This window comes from Anomalospiza imberbis, chromosome 13 (assembly GCF_031753505.1).
Source record: "Anomalospiza imberbis isolate Cuckoo-Finch-1a 21T00152 chromosome 13, ASM3175350v1, whole genome shotgun sequence".
NCBI classification, from domain to species: domain Eukaryota; kingdom Metazoa; phylum Chordata; class Aves; order Passeriformes; family Viduidae; genus Anomalospiza; species Anomalospiza imberbis.
In genome coordinates this window covers 10,008,676-10,026,409 of record NC_089693.1, presented here as the reverse complement: position 1 = coordinate 10,026,409, position 17,734 = coordinate 10,008,676, and the positions used below count along the sequence as shown (strand labels likewise).

The following is a 17,734-nucleotide window of genomic DNA, read 5'->3' as shown; positions in this document are numbered from 1 at the left end:
TTAACTGGTTCATTCTCTGCAGCCCTGAGCAGAAATGCTCAGGCCATGGCAGCCCCACACAATGGTGTGATGCCCAGGCTTGTGGTCTCATGGTGAGCATTCCTGCTCTGGAGCAGTGGGACTCATTCTGCCTCAGCTCAGCACTAAGCTCAAGCAGAGTGGTCCTTCTGAGGGTCAGGCAGGCTGAGCCTGAGCCAGGACAGGCTGCTCTGGCCGTGCTCCTTGGGAGGGCTTCCTGAGCCATGGCTGCAAGGCCCGGCTGCTGGTTTGGCTGTGCCAGCCGGTCAGAGGCACAGGCTCTGTGCTGTGCACAATTCCTGGCGTGGATGTGGCCTGGGAACAGCTTACCTTACACAGAGGGGACTGGATCCCTGCAGTGAGGTGCAGGTGTCAGCCCTTCTGAAAAGAGGGTGCATGCAAGACCTGCATCAAATTCCAGTGACCAAAAAAGCATCTGCAGCTCAGTCCTGCCAGCACTGAGGCACCTAAATGCAATCTTGCATTTGCCTGGATGTACAGCTTGTACAGCTGACGAGCAGGCACACTGCTCTTCACTAGCCTTGTTTTGTTGTCCTCAGGTTAGAATGAAACTTCTCCAATCTTTGATCTCTTGTATAATAGACAAACACCACCAGATTTCTGACCCATGCGTATGCGACGCATGAATTTTCCTTTCAGTTGACAAACACAGAAGTTGAAATTATCCAGAAAAAAATAAATACCAAGGCCAAGCATAGGGATAGGGTTTGTTTTGGTTTGGGTTTCTTTCTTTTGGTGAAGTAAATAATATGCTGGAGACAGATTTGACAAAGTGAGTGATCCAGATTTTTGTGGCAGTTGCATCCCAGCCCTAGCTGTCATAGCCACAGCTGATCCAAGCTGTGCTGTGTTCTGCAAGGGAAGGAGTCAGGTTCAGACCTGCCAGAAGGGCCTGAGCACTAAACCCTCTGTCCAGAGTGGGATATGTAAAGCTACATTTCCTCAAGACTGCTGCCAAATGACTAATCTTGGACACTTCCAGGCATTCCAGCATGTCTGGTTAGTGGTTACTCCAGCCATCCTAACGTGTTTTTGGGAACCAAATGTCTTGCACACTGAAGTAAGGTGCATATTATACAAGGGGTTCCTATAATGGATGTAAGTAGAGTTAGTGGCCAGTGCTCAGTGGCTTTACATCAAAGATAACCTTGTGAAGAGGCAGCATTTTGTGTATGCTCAAAGTCAGACATGCAGGGGAATCAGATCCCTTTCTTTATAGTTTACTTAGGAGTCATGGACAGTGAGGGATTTTTAAACACAGGTTGAATGAATTAGTCCATTAACTTCTGTTTTCCTTTCCATGCAAGTGACGATTGCCTGTTATGGCCAGAGGTGAGCTAACAAGACACAGTGCTCTGCAATCAGCCACTGGTCAGACCAGATCACACTATTTACAGTAAAAGAGAGCTCAGGCTTTCTGCAGAGAACCCAAGCTCAAACACTATTCTTTTACCTGACCTTGCTTGTTTGCATTTACTGAGGGACTCCCTAAAACTGGACTGTGGTGACTCTTTCATTGTATGTTGAGAGCTGTCTCACGGTATTCTCCAGGGAGTATTCAAGCTTCATCTCATGGGAGTTTCCTTTTTATTTAAGGTGCAACATTATTTGTTTTCAAAACCTAATTATATACCCAGACCCTGACTACGTCCTGTATGTATTTGAATGCTTTCCTTCAGGCAGGACATCTCCCAGAGGCTGCTTCTGGTTCATGTCAATGATCTTTGGGTTTCACTGTACTTTTTACTTCGATGATAAATTATTGTGGTTTCCAAAGGTTAATCATTAGTACTCTGCAGAAGAGATGTCCTGTCTAGATAGTGTGGTTTCCTTTTAATTGTCTTTTTGGATCTAACTTTGTTCTTATACTGTGGGATAATGTGCCAAAGATGGCACTGTGCAGGCTGTGTTGATGAGTTCAACTATGCTACAAAACGCTCCTTTTGATCCTGCTTTTTTTTTTTTTTTTTTATTGTACTCCACCAGCTCCTTTTTTTTTTCCTTATATAGAAGCCCTTTGCCTTGTATCTCCTGGGGCTTGATGGGTTGGATCAGGTCACAGTACTTTCTTGTCTGACTGAGACAGGATGGATATCCAAGAGGATGAGCTGACCTCCATCATAGTTATGTGACGAGGGAGCAATGCACCAGTGAAATTGGCTTCCCAACCCCAGCTAATGCATTGCATTGTCTTGTCTTCATAGGTAACACTAAATTTTCCTATAAATCTATTCAATTTTATGGCTACATGAATCTATTGTATGAATCTTTGTTGAGAATTACAGTCAGTAACCAGTTGTACCAGTGCAAGGAGCTATTGTCATGTCCTAACCTGTTCCTTAAAATACCAGCTGTCCTCACTGAGGAGGCTTAAAAGCTCTTTGTCAGGGTCCATCCACCGTGGCTAGCTAAGCCCAGTTCTAAACTCATACAATTCAACACTGGTGAAGCACACTTCAAAAGAGGACTAAATAGCTGGTTTAAGTGGCAAGAAGTAGGGTCTGTGGGTGCCACCCAGCAGTTTCCTGCCTGGCTGGCTGGGCTGTGGAAGGGTTGGGGATTTTCCCCCTGATTGCCATCTCCCAAGCAGTGCAGTGCCCCATGCCAGGGCTCTGGGCAGCCGTGCTTGGGCTCCCTGACTCCCCTCTGCACCAGGAAAGGGAGAGAGCGCTCCAGCTGCATCCGGCCCGCCCGCCTGCCCACGGGAGGCCCTTGAAGTACAGAACAAAATAAATTCCTTCAATCCTAGCAATTTTCCCCAATGCAGATCAGCAGGCAGCGGGCCTATGTTCTGTGGCTTGCAGTGGGTATCTGTAAGTGTCCCAGGATGCCTGTGTTTGATGACTGTATCCCAAAGCCATGTCTCTGGTGTTTTTCTGTGCCCACAAACAGCATTTGAGAGACATCACATGGAGAACCAAAATCATCTTCAGTGGCTTCAGTGGAGTTGCTCCTGATCCAAGAGCTCCTTGCCTGGGTACCAGCACTCAAGCATTCCAGGTGATCTGGCTGCAGAGAGCACACCAGTACACCTCTGGGCCTGCTCTCCATCCCACCAGGAATGCTGCTCTCCACGGCCTCTTTGAAGAGGAACTGAACTGATATACAGAAAATGCCAACAGTTCCATACTCAAACAAGAATTAGGAAGTCTTTTAAACAAGCAGAGTTAAGAAAATAGATGGAGATGAGAATTGTTTCCTTGTACAGCTGTGTAAAGGTTCTTTCTGGGTTTCTGAGCTTCCTCAAAAGTGTCAGGTTATTCCCCAAATACCCATCAGATATGAATAAACTCACTGCATGTGTCTCCACAGCCACCAACTCCTTTTTCTGCAGTGGTTCCCCCTTAGTAAAAATCTGGGAGACATTCCTTTCTAGGAGCAAACGTGCTACACTAAATGTCATCTCACTTGACTGTTACTAGCATTTTCCTGATAAACTGACCTTCAGAGAAATGCACTCTTATCAGAAAGCTGTTTTGTTTAAAACCTTTTAGATGATCATTAGTCAGCTGAAGCTTTTTCACTGGTGCAGATCAAGATGTGCTGTCTCTAGGAGAGGCAAAGTGTTGCTGCACAATCATATGTTATGTTGCACTTGAAAAATACAGAATTTTACTTGGCTATACTAACTGTCTTAAATATAGGATTTCCCAGAAACCACTGAAGCTTCAAAAGGTGGAGACTTTGATGAAAGAGGTCAGATTACAGCCTTGCTTCTGGGCAATGACAAATACGTCCCAGGGCATTAAGAGCAAATCACTCAATATTTTCCCATCTCTAAGGAATTAGAATAATAAATCAACTAGTATTTATGATGTGTTCCAGTATGTCTGTGATAGGGCCATGTAACTTTAGATAAAAGAAAGTTTACTTTTATTTGTTATTAAGAGAAAAAGGAAGCAGTACAGCATCTGTTCTAGAAGAAATCCATGGTTTCTATAATCTTTTCTGAAATTCTTGTCTCACTGAAGTGGTTAACAAAGTTTGGATGTAATGTATTCTAACCTAATGTGCCTAATTTAGCTGAACACTTTAAATTCTTTCAGTTATATGGCTCCGGTCTGTCTGTTTTTGTTTTACCTTTTTTTCCACTGCTGAGCTCCATAATTGTTCCTTTTAGCCACAGTCACCTAAGGTCAGGCTGTACCTTGCTAAGGAGCTGAACTGCAAACAGGGCTAACTCAATCACGTGTCTCCAGCCCATTCCTGTTATTAATCCTCCCCACTTCTGGGCCTAGCACTTGGCAGAGCAACTAAAGCAAACTTTTTATCAGAAGTTCACATTCTCCTCAAGTGGAGGAAGAGCTGGGTAATTCCTGCCATTTTTTTTTTTTTTTTTTTTAAGAATATTGTGATGTGGGAGCTACCTCAGGTTTATTTCAACAATGCTGGGGGCACAAATGTATTGAAAAAACATTGTTTGTGCAATGTGAATTTGGTCTGATAAAATTCTGTTTCTCTTCCCAAAATGTCTTTCAGAGGGCTTTCATCAGTAAATATGCTGTAATTGTAGCAAATATGATGCTGGTTTAAACTGATGAGAAAATGGCCAAAGTATATGCAGTTTATACTCTGACAGGAAGCTGGTCTGGGGATTTAGGTTTTGTCTGAAATATACTGCACTGCAAAGAATTTTTATTTTTGTTTCAGTCTCTGTGTAGAAAAGTCCTGCTTAATTTACTTTCTCTTACTCATATAATTTTTGCAGTCTTCATCTCAGCATCTGTTCTTTGTCTGTTAAGTTCATTGCATGGGAGAAGACATTGCAGATTCAGAAAATCCAATTGGAAAGGAGAGCAAGGTTGATATATTTTGCCCCCAGTGCCTCTGGGAAGCCCAGTGCTGCCAGTGCCTTGTAAATACAAAGGTCTAACTCAAAATGCTATGCTGGGATAAAGGTAGGATCAATCTGCCCTAATTAGGGCAGCTCAAATAGCAGCACCAGATAAATGCCTCAGATGGGAAAATATAACTGTAATTCTTAGTGTGTTGACAATATCAATAGGGTCCTATATTAAAATAATAAAAATGTGTCATGTGACAAAAGAGTGAGAAAAATTAAAAGAAAAAGATAGAAGTAGAAATGAGGGCTGCCAGGAGAAAACACTGAGTATTTATATATTCCTCATGTAGTATAGAGGGCTGAAGTGAGGTGATGCCATTATGCTGCTGTCAGGATGAGCTCCTCACACTGCAGCTGCCCACCCTGCCCAGGATGCTGTGACAGCCCAGGCACTTTCACAGGGTCCTTGGTATCCCAGAGCCATCTTTGGGTGATAATTTCATTTCTCTCTTCCACATGTTAAGAAGCAGCCAACACAGCCAGCAAACAAGTAAGTATGTAAAATGAATGTGTTTTACAAAGCACTTGCAGTCTAATTTAAACCTGTGTGTCAGTGATTTCCCTGTGAATGTGTAATTTTGCACGTAATTCACACAGTGATGAAAATCCCTTAACTGTCATTGTAGGCTAATGCCCTTTTCCATTCTTAAATGTTCAACAACCTGAGCTGACAGAATAGTTGGCATTTTTCTGGTTTGTTTTCTAAAAACAGCATCTACATGAAAGGAGTTGAAGTATGTACACCTACAGTTTGTCTCTGAGCAGAGTGCTTCCAAAATAGCCCTTGTATACTAACTGTTTTCTGTTATTCAGCTTATAATATTAATAAAAAATCGAATGGAAAGGCTATGAGGAATGGAATTTGCTATATTGCTATTTACTTCTGTAGTTTTTCTTTTTGATCATCATTACACAATCAGTGAAATACCTCACAGCTGGACCCAGAGTTTCAGCTGTGAGACTGGGCTTCTGCCTAGACCTGAAATTAATTGCAGGTGTACAGGGCCTGTTATATCTCTCCTCTTTCAGTCTCTGTGGGGGGGTTTGGTAGAGACCTGAAGGGTGCCTTGTTTAATCAGTGGCAGGTGTAAGTCCAGGATAACTGTTGATATTTTTGGGGAAAACCTGCAAGGGTAGGCAAGAGTTTCCTGATATCCCTCTCCCAGAACTTCCTAAAAATTCCCCCTGGGTGGCAGTGAGCAGCAAGGTTTGCTCACCTGTGTGTGATGTATGGGTGAGTCAGGGCGCTGAGTGAAAACTGATCAAGTAAGGTGGCAACTCTGGGTGCAGGATGTGGGGAATAATCCTCGTGCTGCCCAGAACTGATCCTCTGGAGAACCACAGTTGCCCTCACTGCCTGCCCCTCTGCAGCACCAGTCTGTGCAGTCTGCACTAGGTAAGCTGAGTTTAAACTGTTCTCTCTTGAAATATTTTTTCTTGAATACATGTATTTCTCCCCAGAGAAAGACTGATTTTTCTGAGATTTGCTGTTCTTCCTGAAAAAGAAATGTGTCTGTGTTTAGAAAAAACTTTTATTGTGAGATTATCTTACAATAGCCATGTTATGTACATACTTTTTTTTTCCTTCTCAATTTACTTCCCCTCCTAAAAGGCCACATAGCTTTTCCCCTGTGAATCTGTGAAATGCAGAGTTACTTAGTTTCCTTCTAAAAGGATAATCAATTTAGATCAGATTTTTGAAGTCTTAAAGACTTGGCTTTATTTTAAAAAGTGGCTATTTCTTTTGGTGCCCAAGACTGCCAAAAGGAAAATGTGACTTTTAGGTGTTTATACCAGCTGAGCAAAAGGGAAGCAGTCTGCATAGGGTCTGAAGAGATGTCATGTGCATGATATGATCCTGACCTTCTCAAACCACTCTGACACTTGCCTAATGAACTTCCAAGAATGCAAGGAGGTGAATATATCTTCAACTGCTCTGTCCAAATTAGTATACTTGTTGTGGTAGTGAATTTAAGAGTGATTGTTTTGGCTTGGTTACATGAATTCACTGTGTAGAATGGTTTGCTCCGAAACTCCCCAAAAGCAGAAGTGTAAAGCAGATTCAGCTTGTGGGGAAAGGTGTGTTTGGCACTTGGGCCATGTCAGAGATGAAGGTTGCTCCTGGTTACCTGCAGCCACCAGAGTGAGAGGCCTTTATGTGCAGAGATAGGAAGTGGGGAGCTGTGCCTGGAGCTATATCAGGGAGACAGAGATGGCACTGCAGCTTCTTTCAAGTGAGCACTGATTAAAAAGCCAGTTGATGGAGCACTAGGAACCCACCCCCTTGGGCACAGTACGTGCAGACCCAGGAGATCTTGCTAAGGCAGACCTAAACCATGAGATCAGCCCCCTCAATGATCTGCTGATCATTCCTCGCCCCATCTGTTTGGAAGTCTCTCATGAATTTAAAGAACATGTTTTAGAAGTATTTTTCAACTCTGTTCCCAAAACATTTTGGAGATTTTTTCCCCCTTTTTTTTAGTGCTTGCTATTGTGCTTGTGTTACAGAGCCTGTCAACCCCTGCAGCACCCAGCTGTGCTGGCCATAACCATAATTCACACAAACTGCCAAGTGCTGTTCTGCTTAATATGACAGATCCTTCCGTGATAGTTGTGCTACAGCCAGCCCTGGTGAATGTGTTGGGAAGGATGGTGCCCATGTCAGTAAGATTTATGTTTGTTAGGGCTGTGGTGAGTAAGCCTGCAAGCACTGCCTTCCCCTTTTCAAAAACTCAGAAGATTTATCTCCCCAGCACATCCTGAGTATGTTTCTCTCTTTTTTTAAATAGCTATCCCCAGAAAACCTCCATGGCTTGGTTTTTTCCACCTGCCCTCTCCCTTGAGTGTGGTTTCTCCTTATCTCTCCCCTAAGTTGTCATCTCCTCTTGCAATTCTTGTGGTGTTGCTCTTCCTGCTGCTCAGCTGGATGTGCAGACAGCTATAAAATGGAGTTTACAAGAACCATGATCTGGGGGTGCTGTGCCATGACACCACAGAGATTCTTGTACATTCCTCCTTACAACTGTCTGCATGCAGAACTGCACGTTGGCAAGAGACAAGGACTGCAACTTCCGTGGTGGAGCTTACAGAAATGAGAATACAGCTGGAAAAATAGTTGGAAAGAATAGTATTGGATAAATGCTCTGCCATTGCTGGAAAATCAGAGCCTGATTGCAATGAAAGAGTGAATGTGAAACATTCCTGGAAAAAGGAATATATTCAATTGCACGATCGTCTCTGGGTTACCTGTTGGTGGTAGGGTATGATCCTCTTTGTTAATTAAGGGTTCAGCTTCTTGCATATGCTTGCATATATGCTCCACAGAATGACTTAATATTGGGGAAGGACTGTACACAGTCAGGTATAACTGAGTGTATTTAAAGTTATTATTTTGACACAAAGAAAAGAAATGTACTTGAGAACACAGCTAGGAGCTGTTAAGTATTCAGATGAGTTCCCTGTGTTACATTCAGACAACTTTGTAGGATAAATTCTTCAGTTGTTTCAGTGATCTAAGAACATAAATCTCACAGCCAGGACATGGGATTTTTTGCTATTGTTAATATATAATAAATCAGTCCTCAGTATGACCATGGATGATGTATCTGTTCCTTAAATAATAAATTCAGCAACCATGAAAGCCATCTGTTTTGCAGGTGTACAGTCTAGTTTTAAAGATTAATTTTGAGAGGTTTTCAGCTTCTGCTGTTGCCATACAGCAGGGATGAATTTCTAGCTCCATCTTTTGTTGCTCTCTTTGCCATTCTTCTTCTGTCTGCCTTTGGGAAGGGTTAAGGATGGTGGCACAGGAAGGAAGGCAGGCAGGCTTCTGGCCACTAGCACTGCTGGTTAACTAGGAGCAAACAAGAAGGTAGCTACTGGGCAGGAGACAGTGGGATCCTGGGAGAGGCTCAGGGGCAAGGAGTCTGGATTTGAGAGCCTGTCTTGAGTGAGTATTCCCTCATTAGCCTGAACTGATCTTTTAGCTGCTGGGTCAGACAATAAAGACTAAGAGCTTGTCCTTCCAGCTCTGATGACCAAAGAAAACTGACTTACTGATGGAGGACACAAGTTGCTTGGTTTTTGTTTTCTCTTATTGGATCCAGGCAGGCCACAATGTAATATAGGGGCTTGTGGCATTGGGAACCAATTCAGGAGTCTGAAGGGTCCTGAGGTCACTTTTGGGCTGAGCCTGAGTAGCTAAGAAAAGGATCCAATACTAATAAGAAGCTCAGGGACAACAGGCACTTGTAGGGTGTAAGAATTGGGTATACCACTCCACCTAAAGGGACCAATTGTCATCCGTGGTTTAGTAAATCACAAACTCAAAAGGTTGCATGCTAAATAAATGCAAGCTGGCTTAAAAATACTTAGGAAGAGAGAAGGAAAAATTCTCCAAGAGGGGAACAGCTAATTCTCTATGGCCACAGCTGGCTGCATGGCCCTGTGTATCCAGACAAATAATACTGCTTGTGAAGCACAGGGTAATTATAGGGGAATGGCTGGGGATGACAGTGCTTTGTTCCTCCCTTCCCCACAAATTTTTGGTCAACTGAAGGCGAGGCCAGGCAGTAGGAGCTGTTGGAGGCTGCTTTGGCAGCAGGTCAGGAGCAGCTGGATGATACAGGTGCAGCCTCCTGCATCCTGTAGGTGCTGCAGTCCCTGGGCTGTGTACAGCTCCAGGTTCAAGCACTGGAAAGACATGGCTTAGGGGTGAGCATTAGACACTGGGGAAGGGAGAGCAGCAGCATCTGAAGGCCTGTGCCCAGTGATTAAAGTAGAGTGGCAGAGATCTGCTCACCTTCACTCTGCATCTGCTCTGGAAGCAGGTGCTGCTCCTGGGCAATCTGGGGAGAGCCCACCAAAAACAAAGTAGAGAAAGTGTAATGCTGAGGGAAACTTGAGAAGCATTGGACAGATGGACAGCAAAGAAGGTAGTCAAAGGGGAAAGAAAGTACAGTGGAAAAGGGGGTACATTTTCTCCTAGAAGCAGTGTGTCTATCCTGCTGATCACTTAGCAGTGCAGACTGTGATGTGGAAACTACAGCTGCAAAAGCTGTTCTGACACCAGTTATGATGATGAAGCTTGTATATACATGAAGTATCTGAGCTTTGGACTTGAATGTCTTTAGTGCCAGAGTTGAAAAAGTTGCTGACTTAGGCTGTCTTGAAGGCTCTGATTTCCAAGTGGTACAGACAACTGTCTGTGTTCTGCAATTGCAATTACACAACAGCAGCAGCTGGACAGCCGGCCAGGACATCAGGACAGCCTGCTCTCAGCTGCTTTGGGGCTTTTCAGGACATCAGGAAAGTGATGCAGAAAACAAACTCACTGTACTTCTGTACATTCCAGGAGCTGGGGATGAGCTGTCTCAGGAAAAATTTTACTCTTGTGTCACCTGAAAACACCCTGTTCCAGGATACCTGATGCTCATACACAAACAAGCAGATGTACCCTCGTGGGGTGTAATGCTGATACTCACTTGGGGCTAAGGTAGCATATGTCCTTGTTTCCTCTTCTAGAATATCTTGGGATGGAGAGAAAAACTGTCACAGCTTGCACGTGTCAGTAGTTAGTGTTGTAGAGTCCATTCAGCTGTTTGCGTGCTGGCACATTTCCTACAGTTCTCCTTCTCCCCACTGCCTCCTTCATGGGCTAGAGACCAACAGGATTGCCTAACTTTTCAGAAGCCCAAAAGACACAGTTGGACCATACAGCTGACTTGGGGGGAGAAGCAATTAAAACCACATACAGTAATCTCTTACCAAGATTGCTGCCTGTGCTCACAGGACTGCAGTCATGCTTGCTCTGCCTTTGCTGGACAGACACTTTTCCAAAGTATCCACTGATACTTGTTGTTCATGCAGATGTCAGTCCATCATTCCTTCTGCATAATTCTGCCTGCCCATGTCTCAGGTACTGAAGTATTATCCAAGTTGGATTTTGGCAACAAACTTTTGCTCTGGGCCTTTGCATGCATTTTTGTGTGACTGGACAGGAGTAACTGTCCCAGTGCTCATGCATGAACTCTTACAATGTGCAGTGGGAATTCGTCAAGGTCTGTGTGAAATGGATGGACGCTGCTGATACGTCAAGGGTTTTGCTTATGGAAATGTGGAGGGAGATAGCAGATATAGGGAGTAGTGGGGGATATCTGGGGGGCAGTGTGTTCAGTCTTTTGTCAAAAACATGCAGGACCCAATGTAATTTCTCTGTGAGAAGAATGAGGATGTGGCTGAATAGTGTCTTTTCAGTCCTTTTAAATTTTGACACTTATGTTTTGTTCTCTAAATACTTTGATCTTCCCCAGCACCCACTTGTCTGCAGATGAAGCTGATAACAATCACTCCAAGCTCTTTCCTAGCATTCTTTCTTATTCTGCAGTCCTGAATGAAATTCAACCTTATTATCCGTAAATAACCTTTCTCATTCCCCCAGCTGTCTCCTAGAGCTAGTTCACTTCTGACCTCTCCCTTACTGACTCTGTACTGACCTTGCACTTCCCCCAGAGTCCTAATCTTCCAGTGTCTACACTCCTGGGCTTCCTCTGCTATTTTGCATGATTTTTGTTTTTTTTTTATAACAGGGTCCACCATTTCCTGAGCTGCACTTCAGCAGTAAGTGTGGAAAAGGCCCTTTATCCACAGACTCAATACAGTGCAGTGACAAATTACTACCATTGGCAACAATTTTGATGTTTTCACCCCTTCTCTTTAATTTTAGGCTCTGGTTAAATCTATACTTTCAACTGTATTTTTCTATTGGCAATAAAACTCAGCACCAGTGTTTCCAAATTGTAGAGAAACATGACAATTCCAGTGCCAGTGTCTTGTTCAAAGGGCAGTTTTTTGTCTTTAGTTGAATTTTCCTCAGTGTGACAATAATCCCAGTGATTTTTCAGTGGCTTTTATTAAACTACTAAGGGATTATTCAGTCTCATCCTCCCATTCAAGGCAGTGTGAGTTCTCATCTGAAAATCTTGCAAATGGGTTTGTTTTGGTTTTTGTTTTTTTTTTTTTTTAATGAAGTCAGGCTGTAGAAATAATCAGTAATAACCTGCCAATGGACAGTGGTGGAAGAACTTTAAAAGAGCAAAGTGATCATGCACATCATATCTGCATGTACATTTTCTTGTTTTGTCATGCTGCTATCAAACAAAGCATTTTCCACTCTCCCCAGCATTTGCCTGTCATTTACATTAATTTTTGTATTAGTTGAGTGGGAATTTGTTTGCATTCAAAGTGGAAAGCAGAGATTTTTCCAATATTGATTTTTTTTTAAAATGACACCATGAATTGTACATTTTATCTCAATGTACCTGCAAACCAGACCCATTCGTTTCACAAAGTAAAACTCTTAACTCTAGGTGTCAGCAGTGCAAACTGAATGTGCAGCTCTGAAAATGAAGTTTTGCTGTCTCTGACTCCTCCAGTGCCACCAGAAACAAAGTGCAATAGCAGTTTTGCTGACAGATCCATTAGGGCTGAGGAAGGGAGCCTGCACTTATGCGTAACAGCACAAGTAAGAATTGTAGCATTCTGTTCTTCCACAGTCTTTTGCTAGCTGCACAGAAGTGTGTTCTCATTAATGGCATCTAGTAAATAATGGTTAATGTAAAGGAAAGAATGAGGATGAGATCCATCTCCAAACAGTGCCCACTGTTTCAAATGGGTATGGTAAGCCTTTCCCTTCATTTATTGTTAAATGTTTATATTGAGTGGGTGTCCAAAGTGATGAGAGGGCACAGGAAGCTGACTTCTTTTTCTGGTTCTAACAGGCTCTATAGATCAGCTAAATTAATAGGGTGGATGAAGTTTATGTGACTGTTGCTTATACTTGAAGCTGCACAGTAGCAGAAACATTGGGGAAGGAAAGACTTGATTTTCCAGCCTTTAATGCTAGCAATTATGAGAAGTAAATAAAAGCATTTCTGCATTGCAAGTACTGTGGTTATCCTGAAAAACCACATTTCTCAAAAGCACTGACTTTTGGCTTTGCATCTCTCAACTTTACAAGGTATTCTCATCTGGATCAAGTGATGCTGTTACGTATATGAGTGAAAAGCTGCTTCTTGCCATTCTTGTTGTTCCATAGTCATCACTTATCTGCATGTTTTGTTTTTAATTATGACCTGATGGCATTTGTCATGTAGTTAAGGTACTAAGGTTAAAAGTGTGGCTGTCCTGAATGCACACAAGTGCGTTCCTGCTGAATTGGATTCTTCTGAAACACAATGAGTCTGCCAGGGGACCACAGAAGTCTTCATGGTACAAAACAGAGGAGTAGTTCAAACAGTTTCCTCATGTAACATGTCATTTTCCCCTCTTCAGATGCTGGAGCTTATTGATAAAAGTCATGTCTCTGATATTTGGTTTTCACCATGTTCCTAAATCTGAAATTTAGTTGGGCCTTCCCTAAACTGCTGTTGCCTCTGAGCTGTTCTTCAGCTAGTGAAAACAGGCAGGACCTTGGAGAAGCACCTCTGTGAGTCATTGAGAATAAAGTTAGCAGAAGCTACGAATGACATAGTGAAAAAAGCTAAAGGCACGTGAAGATGCCATCGGGTTGTGTGTGGTCTCTGGTAGAGTACACTGTTGTATGTCTGTCGTTGAACCTGGGCTGCACTTGAGCTGGTACTTCACTTCTGGAACAAAATTGTCTATGGCCGTAACTTGTTTTGCCCTGGGCATGGTGTCTGAAGGGCTTTAAATACAGCATGTTCTCTCTTAAAGTACATGCAGACATCTAGTCTCCCAGCTCATCTACAGGATAAGGAAGCATAGTTACTTTCATATGATATAGAAACTGAAAAGGTTTATTTTACATTCATATTCCAGGAAAAGTCTGCCTGCAGTTGATTTCCCAAGCCCCGGGGCCTGGCTCCACCCATAGCACCATCTTCCCTTTTCACAGGCTTTGCTTTCAACAATATTTTCAAAGAAATTGGCATGGGCAGAGTCGAAAAGGAAAACGATGGGAAGCAACAACCGAGTCCGTTGTCCGGTTTCTGAAGCAGGGCACCAGGTGTCTCACGGGGCAGCCGCTCGCTGGCTCCCCGAGGCGGCGTCCCGGGGCTACCCCGAGCCCTGAGCGGGTGCGGGCCCCGCTGCGGTGCGGGTGCGGGGCCGCGGGCTCGGGCGGGGCTGGCGCGGCATTGGCCGCGGCCGCTGATCTGCATTGACGCCAGCGCGGGCCGGAGGTCAGCGCCGCCGGGCGCTGCATTGGCTCGGCCGGGAGCCGGGGCCGGGAGCCGGGGCAGCGCGGGGGGAGCCGCGGGGCGGGGCGGGCGGGGCGGCGGAGGGGCCGCGGCCGCCGCTGAGGAACATCAATAATAACAAGGTGAGCGCGCCGCGAGGGACGGCGGCTGCGGGGAACCAGGCATTTCCCTGCTGAGGGATGCAGACACCACGGCCCCGGGAACCAGAGCTCTCGCCGCTGCAGCCCTTGCCGCCGGGATGGGACGCTAGGATCGTTCTCCTTCTACTTCTCGCTCTTTTTAATTTTTCTTGCCCTTTTTTTTTTTATTATTTTTTTAATTTTTCCCTTCTCGCCGTTTCGCATCACTTCTCTGCCCAAAAAATCCACCGCATCATGGAGGCCCTTTGATGCGTCCGCCCGCCGCGCCGGCTGCCCCCGCGGCTGAGGGAAGCCCTCCGGGCCGTGCCCGATTCCCCGAGGGGGCTCCCCGCGGCCCGGCCCGCCCCTGCCCCGCGGCGCTGAGCCGGGATGCCGCTGCGGCGGCCGGAGAGCCCCGCTGCCGCCTGACGGGGGGCTCTTCCTTCCTTCCGACGACGGGAACCTGAATGTCACCCCCGCGGCGGCCGCCCGCCCGCCCGCGACCGAGGCGGCGCGGGACGTGCCCAGCGCGGCGTGAGGAGCGCAGCCGGCTCCCCGGGGCGCCCGGGCGGGTTTCGCTTTTCGCTGTTATTTTTTAATAAATCGTTGGTTTTTTTTTTTTTTTTTTTTGGCCCCAAAGCACACCCCAAAGCGCACCCCCGGCACAGCGCAGCGCCGAGTGGGACCGCGAGGAGTGAGCGCGGCTCGGCGGGAGCGCGGACGCGGAGGTGGGGAGCGGCCCCCGGCCCGGTCCCGGGTTAATCGGTAACGCGGAGCAAGCCCGGGTGGAAAATGCGCCGGGCTCCGGGCTCAGGGGAGGAGATGGTGCCGTGCCCCCGGCCGCTCTGAGCGCCGAGCCGACGCCGAGGTCTGTGTGGTTTGGGGCTTGGTTGGTTTTTTTTTTTTTTTTTTTTTTTTTTTTTTTAGCCTTTTTTTTGGTCATTTTTTGCCTTTTTTTCTCCCTCTTTTTTTTTTTTTTTTCCTCCTTTTACAAGAAGGAAAGAAAACGTTATCAAGATTCTCAGATGGCTTAGACAAATTAATAATAATTGTGAAAATACGAAGTCGACCGGTTCTTGATTTCCCCCCTTCCCTCCCCTCCAGCTCCCCAGCCCACTGCTGAGATTGAGCTAAAAGGACCTGTTTCCTGGAGGACGAGAACAGACACGTTTCTGGTGGTGTAGAAGGGACCGATGGCAATGCTTCAGAGTGTAGCGGAGACGCAGGAGAGAGATTCAACTTGTTAACAAAAAAATTAAGCAGGGGCAAAATATCAACGGGAAGGAAAGATATATATACATATATATATATATATATATACACGTATATATATACAATTTAGAAGTATTCCCCAGGTGGCCACAAAGCATGGGCTGTGTTCCAAGCACCAACCTCTCTGACAGCAGAGTGATCTGTCACAGTAGCAATGAGTCTGAGGAGTACAATTTCCCTCACCAGACCAACACAACCATGTCTCAGCAGCAGCAAGGCAACCCCGTCCCAGGATTATTCATTAAATGCTACAACACATCCACTTATGAGGCGAGGACTAATTCCTCTAAGAAAGACAAGAGGGAGAACAGCCAGAGCATGGAGGCAGAGGCCCAGACCGGCAGATCCAATGTTAAGGTAAAAAGGGTGCTAAACACGAGCACTGTTTCTCTCAGCACAGGAGTTGGCTGTAGCGGCTCAGCCCAAGGAGTCTCCCGGCCGTTGTGCGGGATCTTTTCCTGGCTTGGGCTTTACTTTCGTTTGTAAACTAATCAGTGTCTTGGCGACTTTGTAGAGGTACCCAAGCCTCTTTCTTCACTCCACAAAATGAGTTTTCCTAATTCTGGGAAGGAGAGCGATGTTAATTGTCCTCATGGATGGTTGGAGCCGGGTCTGCTGGAACGCGGGGGTCCCTGCGGCCGCGGTGCAGGGGGGGATGCGCGGAGCCCCGTGTCGGAGCTGGGCCGCCCCGCGGGGCTGTTTGTGCTTGTCCCCTTCGGAAGCAGGGGCAGATCGCGCTCTGGAGCGGTCTGCGGGCTGGGCTGATCACTTTACATACCTCTTCCATTTGGAAAGTTGAAGGGAGAGCGGCAGCGTGTTTTGCTCTGGGTACTGATTTACATTAACAACTTGTTGACCTTGTCTGTTGCTGCAAATAGAGTGTTTTTTGCGTTTTTTTTTCCCCCGTGTGTTTGCACCCATACTTTTGAGTAGAGGTATGACAGAAGCCTGTATGGAGTTGACAGACACATACTGAAAAAAATTGTGACTTGTGATTATTTTCTTGGAAGTGAGATAGTTAGTGGTTTGGAGCGCTTGTTTGTCTGTTTGCTTTTTATCTGTTTATTTATGGGTTGTACTTTAGCTCCTAATGTTATACGTTTGGGCTATATCTTTGCTTTTTTTTTTTTTTTTGGAAACTATTTTTATTTTGTAAAAATGACTAGTTGCAAATGTAAGAAAAATCACATTGTAGCAGCCCTGGGGATATTATATAACATGGCTGATCTGTTCTAGTTGCTGTGGTAAGAACTGAGATACACATGCTGTAAATATAAGATACAGGTTTGAGATGCAAGTGAGATCTTGCTGAATGTCAAGTGTTTTGCAGACTAACAGAAATTCTAATGATTTGTTGTTTTCTTAGGGTTTTTACTTGCTTATTAAGACAACTTCTAGAGTATTGACCTGGAATAATTTACTTCAGTTATGTGGGTGATTTTCTTTGATTGTTTTCCTTCAGATTTAGTAATCTTTGGTCATAGTTTAATAAATTTCATAGTTTAAAAAAGTCTTGAAAATTAGCAGACACTTTGAGAGTAGTGAGCTGGTGAGGAATTAACAATACTTAACACAGAGCATGAAGCTGAATGGTGGTGTACTAAACTAAATTTTTGTGTTAACAACACCGCACAGGAAATGAACTTTACGGCCCTGTTCACACGCGATAGATGAGCTCACGGCATGTTTAACACAGCAGCCACGCTGAGGAAGCTTAAGTTGTCATCTAAGTCCTGACAATTGTTTTGCTAGCTGAATTTGTAATAGTGATTATAACTGCATGTTACAAAACCTGAATCAAAAGTAGTCTTTTAAAATTTTTGTTCTGTGAATTTGTCTTCTGTGGGATTGTTTAAGGGGAAAAATCCCTCGAACCTGTTTCTAGAAACACGTGTGGGAAGCAGTCTTAATTTAGTTAAATTCTGTTGTTCACCTTCAAGAACTTTGTACAATTTCTTGTTACTAGGTTTGGATAATTCAGCCAGACACTATAGGTTGCTGTTGGTTTGTATGCATGCTGTCATCTCATTGACACTCACTCAGATTTTTATCACTCAGTCACATTTTCTGCCCTTGTCATCACTCTTTAGCACAGTTCTGTGAAAGTTGGGTTCTGAGAAATTAAAATGGAGTTCTGTTTGTGATCAGTTGAATACAAAATCTGTTGGACACATCACATCTGCACATTTTCATGTGCAAAATCCTGTAATAGCCTTTAGTGCTGTCAGGCAGCGTGGTATTTC

The 17,734-nt window shown here is 44.7% G+C and overlaps 1 protein-coding gene and 1 long non-coding RNA gene across 5 annotated transcripts in view; both read left to right on the top strand.

Annotated features, from left to right (window-relative positions):
* PDE8A (phosphodiesterase 8A) overlaps positions 1 to 17,734 on the top strand; it is a 144,911-nt gene that overhangs the window by 11,239 nt on the left and 115,938 nt on the right. The window contains exon 1 of one of the 4 annotated variants that reach the window (XM_068203833.1): positions 15,170 to 15,848. The exons of 2 other annotated variants lie outside the window; for them this stretch is intronic. In XM_068203833.1, coding sequence (XP_068059934.1) covers positions 15,588 to 15,848 — 261 coding nt within the window. In that variant the 5' untranslated portion in view covers positions 15,170 to 15,587. Of the gene's footprint in view, positions 1 to 15,169; positions 15,849 to 16,268; positions 16,320 to 17,734 lie in introns of those variants that run through there. One more of the 4 variants, XM_068203836.1, reaches the window with a different exon arrangement.
* Positions 6,223 to 6,871, top strand: LOC137481886 (uncharacterized). The gene is made up of 2 exons (XR_011003742.1): positions 6,223 to 6,278; positions 6,667 to 6,871. It is a non-coding gene; the product is annotated as an uncharacterized lncRNA (long non-coding RNA).